Here is a 24,118-nt window from a genome sequence, read left to right as displayed (position 1 = left end):
AAATGTATTTTAAGATGCTTTGACATTAACACTAAATGTCTAAGAAAAGCATCTGAAATACAAATATCCATAGGGCTTTGTATTTTGTCTAGCACAAAGGAGGCCCTCAATAAATACCTTTGTAATGAATGAATAAATGATTATGTAGAAAGCTTTGATTTTCTGGAGCCTCTATCAAGAATTCTACATATATCATCAATAACTTTCAAATATCCCGGAATAATAGAAAAAATAAGATTCACGGGGACCTAATAAGAGACTTCTCATGATGACCTTTGTAAATTTATGATAATTTATCACAGACCTGAAAAGTAAGAAAGTAGTTAATATTTAAAATCTATCACCTTACTAACTTCCCCTTTGAGCACCAGTTTTGAAAATATGACTTCATCTCAAGATTTATTTTATGCACTTATATTGTTAAATAAATCTTTGTTGATCTATTAATTGCTCTATTTTGAAAATGGATTTCACTAGGTTTGATTTTCAGAGTTGTAATAAACTCAGAATGAAATTGAAAAACTTACATAGTGGTAATTTTTGCTCCACTGAAATACCCTTATAAATCATGTTTACAGACAGTATTTCTGTATGATCTCTAATCAATATTGGCTCATGCAAGATGCCACTTTCAGAAAGAGTTTCAGGCAGAAAATAACACAGGATAAACATTAATTCTATCAATAAATTAAATTTTCTTCTAACATGTTGTTTCTTTTATTTACGAAACCAAAGATGATAATGAAACATTGGGTCAACAGAGCATTTATGGTTCTACTCCATATTTTTCAGCATAATGTCTGATCTTGGGTTAGTAATTTATTCTGAGATCGGTTATTTCTAACCAGATATTTTTTCAGTTCGTCATTACTGATTTTCAAAGCACTGGGGTTCTTGAAGAGAATCCTCCTTCTTTCATCAAATGAGAGAAACTTTTACAACGATCATTTCTTACTAGTAACAATACTACACTTCTCGTGTTTTTTTCAAAACATTTAAAAAATATTGTCTTTGCCCCTTTTCTGTCTCCAGCTTGACTAGTTGTAAAAATAGCCCACATTTTGAGATGCGAAAGTTAAGCACAATAATTGCTATATGGCCTCACTGTACACAGTCTTTGTGTAAGAACGCTGATGGTTAGACATTGATCATGTTTAAAAGATTTTCAATTCAGTTCAACAAGCACTCCTCCTATATGCCAGATACTGTGCTAGGCAACGATGATACACAGGTGAATAAGGCAACTTATTTACAATTGAGGAGCTTATTATCTAGATTAGCAGTTTTTAGCTGCAGATTCTCAATACCCTAGTATGTTATAATGAGTTGTGAGGTGTGCTGGTATTATACTACCAATATTAGCGAAGGGACCGTTTTTAAAAATTATTTGCATGTTATGAAATAATCCAGAATAGCTACTGCCATAATCATTTCACTTCCACTCACTTGTTTTCTGGCATGTTCCTGATATGATGTTAACCAAGAAAAGTATGATAAAAGTATGTATAGCACATCCTAAGTTTGTTAAAAACAATCACGTGGACAAATGGGGTATAAAGATGAAAAGAGTAATTAATGTGATACTTAAGTTATTTGGTACACAAAAATGTCAACAGTGGTTCTCTTTAGTTGGTAGAATTTTCATAATGTCATTGAAAGTAAATAATTCAACGTAATGAAAGAAGAGTTGTACATGATTGTCAAATAGACACTGCAAAAATAATTGCCATTGGAATTCAGAAGAGGAAATCCTTGGAGCTAGAATGGTCATGGAGGACACTACTGGGGGGGTGGGGAATGTGTCCCAAGGATGGATGACTGCTGCAGAGACTATGAGAACGTGCTAACCTACAACCCCATCGAAGTCAAGAAAGCCCTAAATCAGGTTCAACTTGACCATACCGACCTACATTGACTCTCACTGAACATATGATTCCAGGCGTATTCAGATCTGGACTAGGTATCTGTTTCTCCCTATAGTATTTTAATTTATGCAGCTTGGGATCAAAGTAGTTTTTTGCAGCTTCAGCATACTAGTGACTCACACTTGCATTCAACTAAACCTACCTCCCAAGTCTATCCCTCGTCATGATGTGTTGAGCAACATTTCTCCCACACGGTATCAGGGTAGCTGTTTGGCTGAGTTTGAGTGCAGCACTTTACATGTGCAAACTATTAAATGCCATCTTTTGGATGTGGCTGAGATTTCCAGATCACTGAGATCTATTAGGATCTGACTCCAATGACTAACATAATGCATCCTTCCAGTCTCCACCCCACCTGAAAGCCTGAGGAGAAGACTGTTTAGGCTATGGGCCAGTTATCAATTTATTGCCCCTTAGCTCCAAATACAGGTTCATTGCCTGCTTTGCAATAATGGAGCTGGACCTTGTAAATACTTCTCCTTTGCCAGGTGGTACAGTGTTAAGCTTTGTCAGTAGAAGGAACTGGAGGGACAATGGGGGAGGAAGGAGTTTGGCCTCCTGGTACTAGCATGCTCCTCCCAGTAGACTTCTGCAGCTCACAGCTTCTGTGGAATCCAGAACCTGCAGTGGCCAGCAGCCCTGGCACCTGCTTAAGGGCGGGTGTCCCCCTGAACAGCTTCACAGAGTAATAACGCTGGTGCAACACCTCCCAGTGAATGGCTTCCTTGGAACCCCTCCAGGCAGCTTCTCCCAGTACTTGAGATGACAGATTTGCAGAGAGTCCTACTGGCACAGAACCCCCAGCAAACTGCTCTGCCACCTAATGAACCACAGCGGCACCCTTTCCAACAAGGTCTACGTCTCAGCCTTGTTGTGGGGAGTCTTTGTAGGGGTGGTGGCTGCTCCTAATATCTGCTATTCTTCTATTCTTTAGAGTTCTTCTTACCCTTTACTAGCCAATCCTCCATTAACTCCAAACCTCTGTCACAGTTAGTTATTTATATTAACTTTCCCTGTTCAAATTCTGTGTGGCTTTTGTGTCCCGATTAGACCCTGAGTGAGTGATATAGGTCATTCTTCAAAGTATTGATAAAAATCTCACTGGGACAGAGATACCCAAAACAAAGCCACCCAAATCCTCCTGATATATAGTAATCTGTTTAATAAGGAAGGATATTTGGTAACATATTATGGAAAGACTCTCATACAAATGCCCCAAATATAATGTGTGGAGGTTATTTACCAGGGGAGGTGATTATCTGGAGGATTTACTCATGTGTGACAGCTCTTCTCTGCCCTTGTTGCTCCCCGTGTCTGGAAGACCTGCTCCTCCATCTTCCCACACTGGCTCCCTCTGGTCATTCAGGTTTCAGTGCAAATTCAGCGTCTCAGAAAAGCTTTCCCTGACCACTCCTTCCATCTCAGCTTGAACTCACCCCCACCCCTTAGCAGTCTATCTCTGAAACATCATCCATTTCGATTTCTTCATGTTATGTATTGTATTTACTAAGTTATTGTCTGCTTTTAACTCCTTGAACATATGCTCCAGGAGAGAACAGTGCTCATCTCCCCAACACCTCACCCAGTACCTGGCACATAATGGGCGCTCCTTACATATTTGTTGAATTGAGAGCACTTCTCCATGATCTTAGATAAATGAGATGCCATGTTATTTTTTTAAAAAGCGATCTAAGGATTCTATTAAGATGTTACACTTCTGAGTTATCCATCAGGGGAGTATGCAGTTAGAGGCTTTATGAATGATGAGCATTTCCAGAATTGATATCAACTTAATAAAACCAAAGGAAAGAGTCTGTAATCCCCCAAATCAAATGTAGCTTGTTATACTAATATACTACTTACCAATTTTGTTTTTTCCTTCTTCGTACTTTATTCTTTGTAAAATATGATGTATGATTCTACTTCTCGTGGCATTGTTGAAGAAAGTGTCTTTGTTGTGTATGATGAAGCTGCACACACATATTGAAAGCACAAGTTGAGGATTAATTGGAGGCAAGGGATCTAATCTTTGATATAATTTGGTGTGACTTAGATAGAGGTGTCTTCCATCTGTCACAGAGAGGGTATGTCTGGAACAGCATGAGAGAACCCAGAGGTCACACCAGAGGCAAGAGGCTCACAAATCTCAGCAGTTTGGTTCTCAGCCTCCTGAGAACATTCACATCATTATGTCAGGAAAGAGCTGGAGCTAAATGAAATTAAGTAACTTTCAACTAATACCAAGGCTAAGGCTCATATCTTGTTTTTTTTTTTTCTCACTAAGGTCATTAGATAAATTCAACTAAAATTTCTTTTTGTTTTTATCTCCTTTTGTCGTCTACCTCATCCCCTCCCATGCCATTTTCAGGAATTTTAATATCTGAAACTGGTTTGGGTGATAGACACAAGAGTTAGGTAATGAGCTCTGGCCTGGCTCGGGGGTGAGGTCAGAGGCGCGTCTCTAGACATTGCCTCTCTACGCTCCTTTCCCATGTTCCTCCTCTCCTGGAAGGGGCCCCCCTCTCTTCTACAGCATGTACTTAAGATTGCTGCTCTCTCAGCCAAGGGCCCACCCAGCCTCTGCAGTTTCTCACAGGACTCATACACACACACACCCCACAACACTGAGTTCCCAGTAGGTGTTCCTACCCTACTGAGAGGTTTTCCAGGTAAGAGATAGAGCTTCCAGGACCGTACAATGCAGCATGAAGTGGCCAGGTCTTCCCCTCCCAAGAACGTGTTAAATGGTAGAGTATTAGAGATACTGGGAAAGTATAATTGCTTCATAAATTATAAAGTTTATTAACTCAGCAAACTTTTATTTGGTACTTTGCATGAATTGGACACCATGCAAGGCTTATCAATGGTAGCAGCCATCGCCCTCAAAATCCAACTCAGAAGTCACCTTCCTCAGCAAGTCTCGCCACCCCTCCAACTGCACTTCTGCTACCCAAAGAGTTCAGTACTCTCTCCTCTCTCTCTATTAAAATTTCTTTTCCCAAGATGAATTCTTAGGTGTTGCTCAAATCATTCGGAGATAAAACTGGCCTGGAGAAAGGGTGGTCCAAGCATGGGGTTTGGCTTGGGAATAGAACTGAGAATGTAAGTTTGGGGTAAAGGAGAAAAAGGCCAGAGAACATGAAGACAAAATGTAAATCACATGGACCGATTTTGTGGAGAAGGACTTTCCTCTCATTTCTACTTCTCTTGTATTCTGTTATAGAATACTGTTCTCAGAAAAAAGTAACTTGACTTGGTGGAGGAGAGATAAACGCTATGTGGGTAAATGAGAAAGCTGCAGCCTTTATCTTATATCTTCTCTAGGGTTTTCTGAAAACATTTTATGGCATCAAAGAGGAAGATGGGAAAACTAAGAGTTACATCAAATGCGGTTCCTTTTCTTTTATCCTCCTCTGCTTTTTCACCTTATTTGAGACAGACCACTACACTTTAATACCAATAAAGATGTCATAAAGAAGTAGACAACAAATAAACAAGCCCATTTTTGACTCACAGTTTCAGATAACTGAAAGCTGATAAGCATGACCACTCTTGACAAGACAATTCTGGGCTAAAAGCGCATGTCCCTCCTCCATTAAATGGTTTTCCGCTTCCTTCTGTTTTTGATAGCACCCCATTACATTTTGGGAGCTCATGTAACAGTTCTCTATAATAAGCACCACAGGTGAACTTCACAATTTTGTTTTCCTCTTCTTTACATCTAGGTTTTACCTGGATCCTGGAGATTCTACAATGGGAACAAATACATAGAGCATGTGCTGCCAGGCACTATTCTAAGCTCCAGATATGGTAACACATTCCATGCTTATAATAAGCCGGGAGGTCAGTACTGGATAGCCCCATGTTACAGGGGAAGAACCAGAGAGGTTAAGTGATGCACCCAAGTCACTCAGTAAGGGTCAGAGCCAGGATCTGCACTCAGGCAGTCTGGCTCCAGAGGCTGTCATCTTATCCATGCCACTCACTTGCCTCCCTGGGGCAGAAACTTCTGACTCCTGGAGGTTGGCTCTCCTGGGGGTCAGCCCAAGAGTTGCTCTGCTGGGAACGCTCTCCTTGTTTCTACTTATCCTTAGACCCTCAGCTCAGCTCACATCTCCCTCCGGGGGTCTTCCCTGACTCCCCCACGTGCACCCTGACGAGTAACGTGGTGCTACGAAAAGAGAAGGGAGCAGAAAACCATTCCATGAAGGAGAGAGATGAAATTTTAGCTTCAGCATCAAGCCCACTTTCCCTTAAGACTTTGAAGTGAGACAGACCTCAGCCTGAACCCCAGCTTTGCCACTTACTGTGTGGTGTTGGGACTGTGCCTCAACTTCCCTGGGTCTTGGTTTCCTCATCTGTGAAATGGGATAGCACTGTAATCATTTTCATAGGGTTTCTGCACAATTAGGTGAGATGAGGAGCACTGCTGAGCCTGAGTCTGCCATTTAATCAGCTCTCAGAGTTAGCGGTCACCATTGCTGTTGTTTCTATAACATTATATAGAACTTGTCTGCCTACATGACTGTCTTCTCTGTAAGAGCTTCTTCAGGGCAGGGACCGACCATGTGCATCCCTATTTCCAGTACTGGTACGGGGTTTGGCATATGATAAGCCCTTAAAGTTGGCTCAAATGAGAACAAATGAGATCTTCTGGAGAACGCCAGCTGACGTGGGGGCCTATGAGACTAACTCTCATCTCATTATACCTTGGCCTCTATTTCTGCTTCCTGGAAATCTTTCTACCCACTCCGTCTTTCCAGCTACCATATGAACTATTCTCTCCACGTTACTTGTCTAAGGATCTTCTTGTAGGGTGTGGAACAATCTCATTTCCTCTGTCACTCCTTCAAACTGGAGGGCTAAGAGAAAGAACAGTGATGACTTCCTACATCACGGCTCTCAAGCTTCTCTTAGCCACTTACAAAACAACCCCCTTCAAATGAAATCACACGCAAACACCATGTAAGTGGAGCTGTTTGGGGAAATGTAAGACTTGGTGCTCAGTCTCTGAGGTATGAGGGTTCCACCCAGGCTCAGAAACTCAGCTCTGCTTTCACACATTGCTGCTGGGCAGCAAACAAGTACAAATTGTATGAGGGCGTCTTGACCAGGTCTATCAAAATTATTCATATAGCCTCATCACATCTCCTCTGATCTAGCAATTCCTCTCCGGAAATTTATTCTACAAGCATGCTCACCCCTGCGCAAAGTGACAGATGTACAAGAATGTTCATTGTGGCATGGGTTATAATAGCAAACCTCTGGAAATGACCTAAATAATTCATCAGGAGAGGAGGGCATAAACAAATAATGGTACAACTCGACAGGGGAACACTGCAGCTATAAAGAGATTAAGGATGCTCAGTGTAGATATAAAAAAAATCTCCAAGATACTACAGGGCAGATATAAGGTTCAAAACAGTCATACATGGCTTCCCTGGTGGCGCAGTGGTTGCGCGTCCGCCTGCCGATGCAGGGGAACCGGGTTTGCGCCCCGGTCTGGGAGGATCCCACGTGCCGCGGAGCGGCTGGGCCCGTGAGCCATGGCCGCTGCGGCTAGGCCCGTGAGCCATGGCCGCTGAGCCTGCGCGTCCGGAGCCTGTGCTCCGCAACACGGGAGAGGCCACAACAGAGGGAGGCCCGCATACCACAAAAAAAAAAAAAAAAAAAAAAAAAAAGTCATACAGCTATTTGTGTCCAAGAGGAAAACATATACACGTAAAGGAGTACATAGATATATGTGTTGACATGTATGTTTGCCAGTGCATGCACAGAATGACTATGGAAGGATATATAAACATCTGGAAAGACTGGTTGCCTCTGGGAAGGACTAGGTGACTGGGAAGGTAGGAAGGAAACTTCACGGTACACACTTAAGACATTTTTATCATAAGTAAGTACTACCTATAAAAAAAACCTGAAATATTAGAAAAAAAGAAAATTTAAAGGGAAAACGCAATTTCTGTTCTAGGTTGTTCTTACTTTCACCCTCAGTGGTGAGGAGGGGAATAAACTGCTGAATTGGTGGAGAATCAACTGTATGATTAAGGCTCTAAACATCTATCTCCTTATCCTACCCCTTGGAGGAATTCTGTAACATGCCCAAAGTCATACAACCAGCAGGTGTTGAGAAAGGGTTAAAAAACCAAACGCCGGGCTTCCCTGGTGGCGCAGTGGTTGAGAATCCGCCTGCCAATGCAGGGGACATGGGTTCGAGCCCTGGCCCGGGAAGATCCCACATGCCGCGGAGCAACTAAGCCCGTGCACCGCAGCTACTGAGCTTGCGCTCTAGAGCCCGCGAGCCACAACTACTGAGCCCGCAAGCCACAACTACTGAAGCCCGTGCGCCTAGAGCCCATGCTCCACAACAAGAGAAGCCACCGCAATGAGAAGCCCGTGCACCACAACGAACAGTAGCCCCCCACTCACCGCAACTAGAGAAAGCCCACGCAGCAACAAAGACCCAGCACAGCCAAAAATAAATAAATAATAATAATAAAAAAAACCCCAAATGCCTTGCTCCAAATCTTCCCATTCTTTTGTAAAAGGAACTGCTGGAAGGTCTGCCTGTGTGCATGTGTGTGAAGGGGGCTTTCTGAATGCTTCCATCTTGCCCTATGAGGAAGGCCCTGCTCACCAAGTAATGGGCAGACCTGAGCCTGAAGCTCCCGCTGGCCCCCTCCAGGACCTCTACCCTCCTGCCTTCCCTGGAGGAGAACAGCTCTTGGTTTTTACTTGGGAAGGCTCCGACCTCCTTTACTCGAGGAGGGATGAAATAGAAAAGGAAAACGCTGTGAAACCGAGGTTTAACTCCAGACCTCCTGGGGCTGTGGTTATTTTCTCTTTACTGATATGTTCTCCTGTGGCCAACTGTCCACGGCAGTGTTGCAGAGTATCACAATATGCTGGTTGTTTAGCAGTCAAGCATTCGGTTTGTTCTGTGCAAAGCACTGTGTGTTGAGGGTGTTATACATGGAGGTGGGTGGAGGGTGGGAAGGGACGTGGATGTTATGTATGCATGTATTTTGATTAGGGGACTGCAAAAGTGGAAAGAACCCACCTCCTTTCTTATATATTCCTGTTCGATAAAATGAGAAACACGCCAACATTCAAGGGTGTGAACTGGGGAAAGGTGCTTGTTAGAGCCGGGTATAAAATCAGCTTATGAAGCGTGCCACTTTTAAAGCAGATAAGAACTCATTTCTTTTTCCTAAACTTTCCTCTTAGGCCACAGCTATGAGGATAAGACTACACTGTCTTCACAATTACTTTAGTTTGAATTGGCTAGAGTCCAGTACTGTTGGATAAAAATTTCTAAGGTAATGAAAATGTTCTATATCTGTGCTATCCAATATGGTAGCCACTGGTCATATGTATCTATTAAGCACCCGAACTGTGGCTAGTGTAACTGAGAAAGTGAATTTTTACTTTAATTTAAACTGATTAAAATTTAAACAGCCACATGTGGCTGGGAGCTAACTGATATTGACAGTGCAGATAAACAATTGCCTAAACTGTGGACGACACTTTGAGTATGCAGGCAGAGCCTAATGATGGGGTCCTTATCTTGCATCCCCCTTTGACTACAGAAACTGGAGCAGGAAACCGGGCGAGGGGTGAGCGTGCCCCCCAGGTCCATGTACAGGTTGCCTGAAGACCTGAATTCAAGTCCTGCTCTTCTACTTCAGCTGCGTGGTTTTGGGGAGGTCACTGAGTCTCTCTGAGACACAGTAATCTGTCAGGAAAATGAGGGTCATAATGCCTTAACTGCCCAAGGACAGGGTTAGACAGTCACAAAGCGAGACGATAAATTATTGAGATAGATCACTAAACCTAGTTGGTAGGCAGTTGGATATAGTGTCCAATCGTCTATTTGAGATCGCATTTGTAGTCTAAGAGACAACTCAAACCGAACATGTCCCAGACAGAACTTTTGATCTGCACCTTTGTAAAAGAAAAACCTGCTTTCTCCCTGGTCTTTTCCATCTTGAAAAATGGCACTACTATGCACCCAATTTCTCAAGTCACAAACTTGAAATTATCTTTGATCCTCTGTCTCTCGTATCTGATATCCAATTAAGTTCTTTGGGTTCCTCTTCCCAAATGTTATCCTGAATCTGATCCTTCCTCACACTTCTTGCTTCAAAGCTGTTTCCAGGACTACCGCAATAGCCGCCTGACTGTTCTAATTTCACTCTTTCTCCCTTCAGTTCATTCTCTATGAATCTATGAGGCAATGATCTTTTAAAACATAAATAAAATCGTATCCCTCTTTCTTCTGCTTAAAGCTCTTCAATGACACCCCACCGATTTTTGAATAAAGCCCAAACACCTTTCCATGGTCTAAATGCTCATACATGGTCTGGTTCTTGCTTACACCAATGACTTCATCTCCTTTCTTCTTCCCCTTGGTCACTGTAAACCGGCAACATTGCCCTTTTTTCTGTCCTTGAAAAATTCCAGCTTGTTATTGCCTAGGGCTTTTGCCCATGCTGTTCCTAGAGTTTTGTATCACTTTTTGGTCTCAACTTAAATGTCATGTCCTTACCATCCTTGCTAGGACCGTCACTCTCCTGCTCCACAAGTTACTCCCTCTCTGTTCTATTACCTTGTTTTATTTTCTTCTTAAGTTTTACCTTGAATATTTTTTTTTATTGGGGCAGGGGTGGGGAGAAATGTATCTACATGTTCACTGTCTGCCCCGCTTCTCCTGCAGAATGCAGGCAGGGCTTGGACTGCCTTGCTCCTTATTCTAGAGCCCGAGTGAATAATCAGACCATGTGTTTTCCATACCTAGAGACCCACTGAATGTTGCAGAAACCGTCAGATTATATCACAGATAAATTTTACATTTTTCTCTAACTTAAAGATTCTGAAAATCAGTTTTATTTTATAATTATGCTTTCTTCGTATGTGTTACTACTTTGGGGGAAATAAAGGCAACGAAGAGGTTTTTAAAAATTTGGTTTAATACCTACCTTATGAAATTTCTGAAATTGATAAAATAAACAAGTATCCTCCAAGATATGAAAATCTCCATGGTTTAAAACTTCAAGTGGAAACTTTCTCAAGAAGCATTTAACTACCTATAGATGGTGCTGTATAAGTATTTTAGATTCACAGCCACATTATTGACTTCTATAAATTTAAAAATCTAAGGCATATGGCAAAGAAAGAAACAGAAACAGATTATTAATCAAGGCATGTTTCTTGGCCCTAGAGTACAGGGGCTTGAAGCATGTGCCCCACTGGATTTCAGAACTGCTCTGCTTCTGTTTGCTCTCCAATTTTTTTTTTTTTTTTTTTTTTTTTTTTGCGGTACGCGGGCCTCTCACTGCTGTGGCTTCTCCCGTTGCGGAGCACAGCCTCCGGACGCGCAGGCTCAGCGGCCATGGCTCACGGGCCCAGCCGCTCCGCGGCACGTGGGATCTTCCCGGACCGGGGCACGAACCCGCGTCCCCTGCATCGGCAGGCGGACTCTCAACCCCTGCGCCACCAGGGAAGCCCCTGTTGCTCTCCATTTTGAACGGAAGCATCTATTGTAATTATCTGGGCCCATCTCTCCTCACGGTCTCTTGGAAACGTAAGGGGCAGTTCGTTTGACTGGTATATTAACAGGTCTCTGGTCCAAGAAGAACTATACCTGAAGAGCTGCTTCCAAGCATTCTCATCCCCAGTTGAACCTCATGTTGGAACAAAAGATCCTGGACTTTGAGCCTAATGTCATATTGGGATGAAAACTCTGGGGATCCTGAAATGGGAATGAGCATATTTTCTCTGTGGGAGAAATGTGAATAAAATACATGCCAGAGGGAAGACTGTGGTGGAATGCAAAAAATGGTCACAATTCCTCCCATTCCTATATACACATCCCGTCGTGATGTGAATTTCTCGCTTCTTCCATCAAGAGATAGAGTCTATCTCTTCACCTCTTGAATCTGAGTATGGCTTGTGACTGGCTTTCATCAACAGAATGTGGAAGAAGTGATTTTTGTTGAGTTCTGAGCTGAGGCCCAAGCTCTGAGCACCCACTCCCATCCACTTGGAACACTGCCCCAAGACTGCCAACATACAGAAGCCTGAGCTAACCTCTCTGAAGATAAATGACCACGTAGCGAGAGAAACCCAGCCACAAGCTGGCACCACCCACCACACACGTAAGGGAGAGAATTTCAGACTGTCCAGCCTGGCTGAGCAAAGAGATGATTGCAACCACGTGTTGACTCCAGCTGAAACCAGTGGAAGAACTGACCAGCTGATTCCAGCACAAACTGCTCAAACAAAAGAATCATGAGCAAATAAAACGTGTGCTGTTTTAAGCCAGTAAGTTTTACTGTTACATAGCAGTAGATGACCAACAGACCAGTCTTTCGTGATGGCTGAGATTGTACTATTTCATAATACAAAAAGAAAAGTGAAGGTTAATGCCTTAAAGATAAATATTTCAGGAGACTTTCTTAATTAGACTTTTAAATAGAGACCTCCCCCCTTTTTTTTTTTTTTAACAAAGAGAAGCAAAGGTGATACAGTTAACCGTCACTTAAATTACGTCCTCAGATTAGTGAAAATCTAAGTAGGAACAAAGCAACCAATTAATTTTTTATGCAACAAGACCTATTTTGATAGTTTTGGGGGCTTTAGGCAACTGCAGTGCAATAACTTTTTTATTTGGCTGCACCGCGCAGCTTGTGGAATTTTAGTTCCCTGACCAGGGACTGAACCTGGGCCCTTGGCAGTGAGATCACAGTCCTAACTACTGGACCACCAGGGAATTCCCCTAACTTCTTAAGTGTATTTGTTATGAGGAAAAGGATGAGATGATTATCAAACTAAATATATAATATTCAGAGTCCCGACTGGTAAAAATTTTCAGGCCTCTTTTTAGGCGATAAGCTACTGGAATAAAAAGCAATGTGAGGCATTTTTATTCCAATGGTCATTTTTAATTGTACTTCACAATCTCACCTTTTCTATTTGAATGTTAAATACAAATTAAGAAATACTTGCTCTTGAGACTTTCAGGTAAGGGTGGAAAATTAAACACCTGTATTCAATTTTTCTCTCTCTCAAAACCCCATGAAAATAATAGCAATGTGTGTGTGTTTGTGTTTAAATAAAGGTGTAACACTCAAGGGACTGGGATAGCAGAAGAAAATAGCAAGAAAATGTTGGAATGAGAAAAGTAGACCGACAAGTGGTAACAGAGTTAGGAGACCAGAAAAAGCTGAATACTAAATCAGCTGTGGGGAGAGCCAAGACAAATTATATTTATGCTACAAAATCTCATAAAATCGTAGAACTGGGGCACCAGTGACCTCTAGAAGTGGGCTGAAGGGGATGCTAAAATAAGTACTGGCTGAAAGCTGTTTAGGAAGAAGTCAGATCCCCACATCCTCACTTGTACTCTAACAGAGTACAGGAGGGTTTTTTTGGTTTTTGGTTTTTTTGATAGGGTAATATAGTCTCTGAACTGAGACATCAGGCACGGTTAGGAGTAGGGGTACCATAGTGAACTCTGGAGGATCAAGTGAATATTTGCATCCTGGAAGCTGAGACTCTCGGCTATCTTCATCCATTTAGGCTCTATAACACTGGAGGCCAGGCCTTGACTTTTCAGGCAGAAGACTGGCAGAGACCTCTCTGGGGAATCCGACCAGCCTAAGATGAAAAATCTAAAGTGACATCGGAGACTCCAAAATAAAACTACCCAGCCACGAAGCCCACAGTTGACAGGCCCCACCTTATACTCTAAACTTCTTCTCAAGTTTTGCATTTCCTATTCTTAAATATGGACTGCCAGCCAAAGATTACTACATATCTGAAGAAATCTATTAACAAAAAAGACAGAGAAAAATGCAAAGAGACAAAAACAATCAGAAAGAAATACGTTAGAGGAAATTAGGCTATGTAGAGTGATGAAATATTTTAAAAATCATTATGAATAGGCCATATATGACAAGCCTACAACTGACATCACACTCAATGATGAAAAGCTGAAAGCTTTTCTTCTAATATCAGGAACAAGACAAGAGGCCAACTGCTGTAACTTTTATTCACATACTATTGGATGTTCACTAAACATATTGTGATAATCATTTCATGATGTATGTAAGTCAAATCATTATGCTGTACGCCTTAATCGTATACAGTGCTGTATGTCAATTACATCTCAATAAAAATGGGAGGAAAAAAGACAACCCCCTCTTTCCCCCCCAAACTCCGTAGTATTAGAAGTCCTAGGCAGAGCAATTAGGCAAGAAAAAGAAATAAAAGGCATTCAAATTGGAAAGGAAGAAGTAAAACTGTCACTATTTGCAGATGACATGATATTATTTATAGAAAACCTTAAATTCTCCACTAAAAAACTGTCAGAACTAACAAATGCAGTAAAGTTACAGGATACGAAATCAATATACAAAAATTTGTTGTATTTCTATACACTAATAATGATCTCTCAGAAAGAGAAATTAAAAAACAATCTCATTTACAACTGCATCAAAGAGAATAAAATACCTAGAAATATATTTAACCAAGGACGTGAAAGACCTGTACACTGAAAACTGTTAAGACATTGGTGAAAGAAATTGAAGAAGACACAAATGGAAAGATATTCCATGCTCATAGGCTGGAAAAATTAATATTGTTAAAATGTCCATACTACTCAAAGCAATCTATAGATTCAATGTAGTCCCTCTCAAAATTCCAATGGTATTTTTCACAGAGATAGAAAAAAAAAATCTTAAAATTTGTATGGAATTACAAAAGACCCTGAATAGCCATAGCAATCTTGAGAAAAAACAAAGCTGGAGGTATCACATGCCTTGATTTCAAACTATATTACAAAGCTGCAGTAATCAAAACAATATGGTACTGGTATAAGAGTAGACACAAAAATCAACGGGACAGAACTGAGAGCCAAGAAATAAACCCACACACATATGGTCAATTAATTTATGACAAAGGAGCCAACAACATACAGTGGGAAAACGACAGCCTCTTCCATAAATGGTGTTGGGAAAACTGCAGAGCCACATGCAAAAGTTTGAAACTGGACCACTATCTTACACTATACATAAAAATTAACTCAAGGGCTTCCCTGGTGGTGCAGTGGTTGAGAGTCCGCCTGCCTATGCAGGGGACATGGGTTCGTGCCCCGGTCTGGGAAGATCCCACGTGCCGCGGAGAGGCTAGGCCCGTGAGCCATGGCCGCTGAGCCTGCGCGTCCGGAGCCTGTGCTCCGCAATGGGAGAGGCCACAACAGTGAGAGGCCTGCATACCACAAAAAAAAAAAAAAAAAAAAAAAAAAATTAACTCAAAATGGATTAAAGACTTGAATGTAAGACCTGAGGCCATAAAACTCCTAGAAGAAAATATAAGCAGTTAGCTCCCTGACATTGGTTTTGGTGATGATTTATTTGGATTTGACACCAAAAGCAAAGGCAACAAAAACAAAACTAAACAAGCGGTACTACATCAAACTAAAAAGCTTCTGCACAGAGAAGGAAGCCATCAACAAAATGAAAAGGCAACCTATGGATGGGAGAAAATATTTTAAATCATATAACTGATAAGGGGTTAATATCTGAAATATATAAAGAACTCATACAACTCAACAGCAAAAAAAACAAAAAACAAACAAAAAATAATCTGATATAAAAAAATGGGCAGAGGATCTGAATAGACATTTTTCTAAAGAAGACATACAGATGGCCAACATGAAAAGATGCTCAACATCACTAATCATCAGAGAAAATAAAATCAAAACCACAATGAGATACCATCTCAGACCTATCGGAATGGCGATTATCAAAAAGACAAGAAACAAGTGTTGGTGAGGATGTGGAAAAAAGGGAGTCTTTTTGCACTACTGGTGGGATTTTAAACTGGTACAGCCACTATTGAAAACAGCACAGATGTTCCTCAAAAAATTAAAAATAGAACTACCGTATACCATATGATGCAGCAATTCCACTTCTGGGTATTTATCTGAAGGAAATGAAAATACTAACTTGAAAAGATATATGTGCCCCCATATTTATTACAGTATTATTTATAATAGCCAAGATATGGAAGCAACCTGTGTCCATCAATAAATGAATAATAAAGAAAATGTGGTGTTGTATATATATAACTCAGACATAAAAAAGAAGGAAATCTTGCCATGTGGAGACATGGATGAACACCGAGGGCATTATGCTAAGTGAAGTAAGTCAGAGGAAGACAGGCCAATAACCTGTGATCTTGCTTATACGTGGAATCTAAAAAAGAAAACAAGCTCCTAGATTCGGAGAACAAATGAACAGACTGGTGGTTACTGAGGGTGGGGGTGGACAAAGTTGGTGAAGGGGATCAAAGGGTACAAACTTGCACCTATAAAATAAATAAGTTATGGGGAAGTAATGTACAGCATGGTGTATTTAGTTAATAATACTCTATTGCATATTTGAAAGTTGCTAAGGGTAAATCTTAAAAGTTATCACAAGAAAAAAAATTGGTAACTATGTATGGTGATGGATGTTAACTAGACTTATTGTGGTGATCATTTTGCAGTACATACAAATAATCATTATACTGTACACCTGAAACTACTGTGTTATATGTCAATTATACCTCAATTTAAAAAATCATTACGTTCAGAGAGTTAAGAACATAATGCAATTGTGAAAAAAAGCTCAAAATATGATCTTAAAAAGCTAGAACCTTATGAGAATAAAATAGTCCTTTGAAACTAAAACAAAATGAGAGCAGAAATTAAAGCTCAATAGAAGAATTTGAAAATAAGTTGTAGAAATCTCCCAGGGCAAAAAGGTATAGATAACAAATGGAGAGGAAAGATAAGGATGTGAGAGTCTCAGCTCAGGAAGCCCAATATCTGAAAAATAAGAATTCTAGAAGGAGAAGAAGAACAACTCATCCACAAAATTCAAGAATTATTCAAGAAAATTTCTGTGAACTGAAAGATAAGAGTAGTCAAGTTGAAAGGGACCAGTACAATAGATGACCACAGAGCCACATCAAGATACATAACTATGAGATTTCAGAACACGGGGGACAAAGAAATGATCATACAAGCTTCCATAGAGGAGAAAACAAGTTACATAGAGGGAATTAGGAACTGGAATGTTTTTGAAGTTCTCAGCGGCAATATTGAGTTTTAGAATCAAAGGATCAAGACTTTAAAAATTCTAAGGGAAAAGGATTTCTATACCTAGTCAAACTATCATTACAAATGAAGTATAACAACTACGTGTATTCGTTTGCTACAGCTGCCATAACAAAGTGCAATGGATTGGGCAGCTTAAACAATAGAAATTTATTTTCTCACAATTCAGAAGGAAGAAGCTGCCTCATGGATAGATAGAATACTTTTTATGAACCCAAGAGCTCTTATAATAGCATCTACTTTATTGCTTCAAGGTAAAACAAACCTGGGTTAGAGTCTTGGTTCTGCCAAGTACTAACTATTTGAATTTTAAAAAGTAACTTCTCTAAGCCTCAGTATCCTGATCTTTCAAATGGGTCAACAATAATACCCACTTCAGAGAGAGGTTTGAAGATTAGGAGGTGTTGCCTGCAGTGTACTCATGTACACACTGTGCTCATAAATGGTAGGTTTATGATATTATTAGCTCTCTCTTTGACACTTTTTATAAAGATTACTGATCCTCAAAGTTCTAACATGCCCTGATAAATAAGTACCTGCTATTTTGAAATCAAGTATTAAAAAGTCTTTATTTTAATAAAATATTTTCAGATACACAAAAATGCTGTATTCCTAAAAATACAGCATTAGATTGTATGTTAAAAAACTTTACAGAAATGGTATCATGCTCTACTCATTCTTCTGCAACTTACTTTCCTTGTGCAACCATGTGAGTTTCATTCATGTTGACAAAAGGAGCTCTAGTCCAATCATATTTCCTGCTGCTTAGAAGTCTGTTGTATGAGGACACTACAGTTTGTTGGTTCGCTTTCCTGCTGGTGGATATTTAGGCTATTTCTAATGTTTTATTATTATAAACAATGCTGCAAAATGCACATGAGCAAGTGTTTCTCAAAGAAGAACATATCTAAGAGTGGCATTTCTGGTACGTTGATTTGGACAGGTTTTAAGAAAGAAGCAACAGACAAACTTGGGAGTCTCATCCACATGTCACATCAGGACATGATTAGTGGTGAGGTGTGTCATAATTAATTTGACACTAGTAACAGTTAAAGTGCCTAAATTTGGGAATGGAATATATGGGAGTAAATTGATGTTATTATAAAGGTACCTCAAATCCATTCTAATTATCTTTTAAAACCAATGTACTGTTTAGAGGAACAGTAAAGCACAAAGGAGTGTGTTGCATAAGTAACCATTCCCGTGTGTCATGGTAGAAAAAGGTTGGAGAATCATTGCTTGAATCAAATATTTTTAAAATGTCAGTCACCTAACACGAGAATATGCATTCACTTGGCCTATTGTTAAGACACGGTAGGCCAAACGGTATCTCTGATGTTGGCTAGGTATACACAGAACCAAGCGAACTAGGGAGATGGACAGTTATCTGGATAATTCTGGAAGAAGAGGAGGGGGCAAGAGGAGAAAAGGATGGAGGAAAGAAGAAGAGAGAAAAAAGTGATATCCTGGAATCAGTAACAGTTCAGGCCAATCCTAAAGTATCTCCATCTTTAGTGAGAAAGATCACATATATCAAAATTATCTATTTATATATCAGGTACATATATTATGAACAATAACAGACAAATTTATTGAACATTTATCATCTGTACTTAAATACTGTGTTGCTACTTTTTACAATATTACACTGGTATTATTATTATTCCCAATTTATGAGTAAAGAAATTGAAGCTCAGAATCATACAGCTTGTGAGTTGCAGAGCTGGGATTTGGGGTCCAGGACCCAAAAACCCCAGAGCCTCTGTGAGCTCAACCGTTAACCCTTAAGGACAAAAACTGTGACTCATTCATCTTTGTCCAGCCCTATACAGTGCCTGTCAGAGAAATGGTGCTTGACGCTGACCGAATTGAAATGGATATTCAGAATGGAAACATGAAAGTACTGAAATATTTAAATTTATTAGAGATCACTTTTATCTGCCACTCAAGTGAGCCAGAAGGAAGAGGAAATAATTTTTTAAAAAATCTGTACGCGCAAGTTTGGAAACATAAGTGATTTCCTAATTAATCCTCAGACCAGAAAAATCCAATTTAGGATAACCCAGGCCTTAGCTTTCTACTAATTAGGGTGCTGTCATTCAGTCAATAGTAAGGTTTCTCCTGAATTACCTAAGTAATTGTCACTGTGTAAATTAATCATTCGGTGATTCATCCATGGCTATTGTCTTAGTCTGGTCTTGGTCATGGGTCTTGTTTTTATATTCCCTTACTGGAGCTGAGTAGGTCCGAGTGCTGACCAAAGGGACAGATCTGTCTACTTTCCTGCAGTTTACTTTGGTTGTTGTGATCAGCAAAGACCTAGAAATTACGTCAAGCATCTACAAAATTTGGAATTTGGTAAAAAATTATCTTCCTTAATCCCTGTCTTTTTTTTTTCTTTTTTGACCATTTTTCCCCCCCTCTACCATCTTAGTGGCAACCTCTATCTATTCCTGCTACAGCGACAGTACCCCCTCAAGGGCTCTTCCTTCCTCCCCTTGTTTTTAACTCTCTAGAAAAGAGCTGATAAACTTATTCATAATGGGGTATAAAGGAAAAATAACATTAAAAATTTCACTTTTCCCAGGGACATTTTTTATTTTAAATGCAGATGACTTTAGCCAAAGGATTAAAGTTCATACTGTAAAATTCCAGGTATTAGGGAGTGTACTGCTTACTAAGTTATCTCTTAGCTTCCCTCTTCTATATTCTCTATGTGCCGGAGCTGGGACCCTGCCAACGACAATTCTACTTTGCATCTGGCTCTCTGATATGTTCTGCCAGTAGAGGGCACTGGAAGGGGAAAAAATGGAGGCAAGGGGACTCGGTCTTTCCTGTTTGCCTGTTCTCCTTGTCGATGTCACCCCAGCAGTGATTCTTCAACCTCATCGTGGCAATTGGTTCCAGTTTTCATCTTTTAAAAAATACCCCAAACTAGACTCACTGCACTGTCCCATACCCCAGAGGTACCAGCCAGGGCAACATCTCCTCAGAGGTATAGGGCTCAGCTCCAGGGCTCCTCCTCTGAGCTTCCAAAGGTTCCGAAAACCTCACCCTCTTCCTTCTGTTCCTCTGGCCCTTGGAGCAGTAGCTGCTTCACTTCCTGAAGTTATTTTCTGTGTGGCCTCAGTGCTCCCTGGGTGACATGTTAGTTCTCTGGTATCTACCTAATCAATTCCCCGCCTTAACCTCTGTTAAAATAACTGCTGAGTTTCAGTTTTCCTGAATGGAGCCTGAGTGATACAGGACGGTAGAGAAAGAAACACGTCAGGGGAAGAGGCTGACTCCTTCTCTAAGAAATCACATACCACATAAGCAGACATCTACCTGTCCTGTTTGTTAATCTGAAAGAAATACCACCATGGTATACTATGCATAAAATAGATAAACAACAAGGATGTACTACTGTATAGCACTGGGAATTACAGCCATGATCTTGGAATAACTTTTAATGAAGTATAATCTGCAAAATACTGAATCACTATTCTATACACATGAAATATAATACTGTAAATCAACTATACTTCAATTTTTAGAAAAAGAAAAAAAAAAGATGGTCTATGAAGCTGAATTTTGAAAACTTCGAATCCCATGTCTGATTTCTGTCCCACAGAGTTTCTCTCTCTTCTGCCCGAATCTTTGCTAACTTTCATGGAAACTTCCTCTCCTAAAAAACTAAAAGGTTTCTAAAACAAAACAAAACAAAACAAAACAAAACAGCATAAGACATCATCTGAGCCCTGAAAGAGCTCACAGACTACTGTGTTATATAAATGTGACAGGACAAAAAAAAAATACTAACGTGGGCTCTTCCTAGGTAAACTGCATTATTTTTCCTAATTGGCTGCTTTTCTTTGTGAGAATTATGTATCCCTACCCGTTATCAAGGACCTACAGCCCCCTTCCCTGGGGAGAAGTATAATTCCTCTCCCTATTACCATGCTTGGCTGTGAGACTTGTTTGGCAGATGGAATATGCGCAGAAATTTTTTTTTTTTTTTTTTTTTTTTCGTCACGCGGGCCTCTCACTGTTGTGGCCTCTCCGGCGGCGGAGCACAGGCTCCGGACGCGCAGGCTCAGCGGCCATGGCCCAGGGGCCCAGCCGCTCCACGGCATGTGGGATCCTCCCAGACCGGGGCATGAACCCGTGTCCCCTGCATCGGCAGGCGGACTCTCAACCACTGTGCCACCAGGGAAAGCTTAAGAGCCATTGTGTGGCTCGACAATTACTTTTTTTTTTTTCTGCCATGAGAATGCATGCCTTACCTACCAAGTGAAGTTAAGTCAGAAAGAGCAAGACAAATTCCATACGGTATCACTTATATGTGGAATCTAAAACATGACACAAATGAACCTATCTACGAAACAGAAACAGACTCACAAACATGGAGAACAGACTTGTGGTTGCCAAGGGGGAGGGGAGTCGGGGGAGGGATGGGCTGGGAGTTAGGAATTAGTAGATGCAAACTATTATATATATATTGTAGAATGGATAAACAACAAAGTCCTACTATATAGTATGGGGAACTATATTCAATATCCTGAGAAAAACCATAATGGAAGAGAATATAAAAAAGATGGTATATGTATGTATAACTGAGTCACTTTGCTGTACAGCAGAAATTAACACAACATTGTAAATCAACTCTACTTCAATTTAAGAGAGAGAGAGAGAATGCGTGCCTTAGGCACAGGTTGCTTCTTCAGGCAAGATCTCATAAGAAAGGAGACCTGTGAAGAAGAGCCTCAGTTGGCCTACAGCTAATGTGTTAGGTGAGCAAGAAATAAGCCAGACACTGAGATTTGAGGGTTGTTTGTTACTGCAGCAGAATGTAGCATAATCTGACTGGCACAGTCTCTAACCCAACAAAGACAATCCTGTAATTTATGGTCTAATTTACCCTCTCCTGAAAAGGATGGATTTTTTTTTTTCCCCTGGTGGAGAAGCTATGTCAGTCCTCATAAGAAAGTGATGGGAGAGAGCAGTGAGGCTTGTGAGGAGGAGAGGAACAATAAAGGAAGAGGAAAGAAAAACGGTGCAGGCTGGGGTGAAGGAGGAATGGGTTTGTCTGGGGGGAGAAAAAGGGCAACACCTGAGTACAGGATGGTATGAAGGAAGGAGAATGATGAGTAGTTTCTGAGGACCATGTACTCGGCTTCCCTTTGTGTCCTTTGAGAAACTCGAGTCAAGGCTGGAACTCCCTTCTAATTACTTTTGACTGCTGCATTGATTTTTGTGCCACACACAGACATGGAGGGAAACAAAAAATTGTATATAATCAGTGCCATAATCACAACATTTGCAAAGGCTAATGGGCCCAGAAGTCTAATGCCGTCTGCATGAGACATAAGAGGTCTTGTAAAGACAGCGGTATCCGGACTAGCTCCTGGGGGAAGAAAGGCTTTCACCAGACAATGGGCAAAGTGAGAGCCCACCTCAGGAGGAGGCAGCATCAGTCACGAGGCATTCAGGTACCCGCCGCTGCCATGTTGTAGGATCATCCAGCCTGTCCAGCCCGGGAAGCCAGGTGGGAGGGGAGAAGCTGGGGAAGCTGCTTTAGCTGCGAAGGAGTCTGAACTTGATCTCAAAGCACGTAGGGAATCTTTGAAAGCTCTTGAGCAAGGAAGCAATGCTGCCACGTGGGGCAGTGCGTGGAATTCCCTGCCGGGGGTGCCTGGCTAAGGAGCTGAGGAAAGGGAGGAATCCGGCCCAGGCTCTGCTAGCCAATCTGTGGGCTGTGGATTCTGGAGGAAGGGAATTGTTCAAATTGCTATATGGGCTGGTGACCAGAGCCTGGCCAATGACCTGTGACATGCGTGCGGTGAACAGACTGGGAGTGCGGAGTGAGGAGACTTATAACTGCTCACCCAGGAGGTGGTGGCCACTTCACCCAAGGCAGCGGCAGTGAGGTCAGAAAGGGGGAACTAGGACCAAAACGAGTTGGTGGTGATGGTGGACGGTGAGGAAGGTGGTCATCGTGCAGCGGTGATGCCATTAATCAGGAGCGGGAAACACAAAACCGATGGTGTGGGTGCTGTGAGGAAAGTGGAAATGGGAAGAATGGGGTCTACCCACCCCCCCTCCCCAGGGATAAAGACACTTCGAAGACATGGTCCTGAATCAGCCGTCATGTGAATAAAGCACTATTCACAAAGGCCCCAGGTTTAACTTCCATCCCCTCCTTAGGGCCATTCTTAGAGGTAAGAAGTACCTTGCCCAGGCCCAGGACCTCACAGGGCTCCTACGTGGGCCCCCCCCGCAGTGGACTGCTCCTCATGAGGCGAGCCGTCGGCGAGGCCAAGGGCGTGTGCCCGCCCCCAGGGCGCCAAGCCCACTTCCAGGTCTTTGTGGGCCTCTTGAAGACACCGCCCTTACTGATGGTAGCCAAGCAGGGGCTGTGGATGGCGCCTGCGCGGGGGCTGGGGTATCCACGTGAAGGAGTCTCAGCAGCCCAGTGTGGGTGGAAATATGGGTGGGAAGGGAAGAGGGCCGGCCACGGACCTCTGAGGAGCCCGGGGACTTGGACTTCCAGGTCTTTATGCAGGTGTACTTGTCGAGGTAGGAGAGACGGTGTTGTACTTAATTGTTAACATCATTTGAGACACACGGTCTATAGCGTTCGTCTGTACTCTCGCCCGAGGCCTTACAATTGTTACCAGCAGGACTGCCCTTCCCTTAGATTCAAGACGAGTGATTTCAAAGAGGTGAATCTATTGTCTTTCATCCCCAAACCCCAAGGAAGATAAATGAGAGCCAGGGTGTGAGTGTGCCAGCAGAGCAGGTAAGACTGAGTTCGTGGAATCTGACTGTTCAGGAAAGAGGGTTTCCTGCTTCTGCCAGCTGTGTAACTCAGATAACTGACTTACTCTCTCTGTTCCATTTCTCCACCTCGAAATGGAAATCACAATACTATATATCAGTCTCATGGGTAGCCCGATGTCTAGTAAGTGCTTGGTAAATGCTATAGCTATGGTATCATGCAAGGAGCAGGAGTTTGAAATCAGGCAGATTGGGGCTCTAACCCCAA

The 24,118-nt window shown here is 41.6% G+C and overlaps 1 protein-coding gene across 9 annotated transcripts in view; it reads right to left on the bottom strand.

The window, feature by feature from the left end:
* ANO4 (anoctamin 4) overlaps window positions 1–24,118 on the bottom strand; it is a 459,956-nt gene that overhangs the window by 104,560 nt on the left and 331,278 nt on the right. For 8 of the 9 annotated variants that reach the window (XM_024127263.2, XM_024127265.2, XM_024127267.2 and 5 more), the window contains one exon: window positions 3,789–3,895. The exons of the other annotated variant lie outside the window; for it this stretch is intronic. In XM_024127263.2, coding sequence (XP_023983031.1) covers window positions 3,789–3,895 — 107 coding nt within the window. The remainder of the gene's footprint in view (window positions 1–3,788; window positions 3,896–24,118) is intronic. 9 annotated transcript variants of the gene reach the window in all.

Source organism: Physeter macrocephalus, chromosome 6 (assembly GCF_002837175.3).
Source record: "Physeter macrocephalus isolate SW-GA chromosome 6, ASM283717v5, whole genome shotgun sequence".
Taxonomy (NCBI): Eukaryota; Metazoa; Chordata; class Mammalia; order Artiodactyla; family Physeteridae; genus Physeter; species Physeter macrocephalus.
This window is presented reverse-complemented; position numbering and strand designations above follow the sequence as displayed.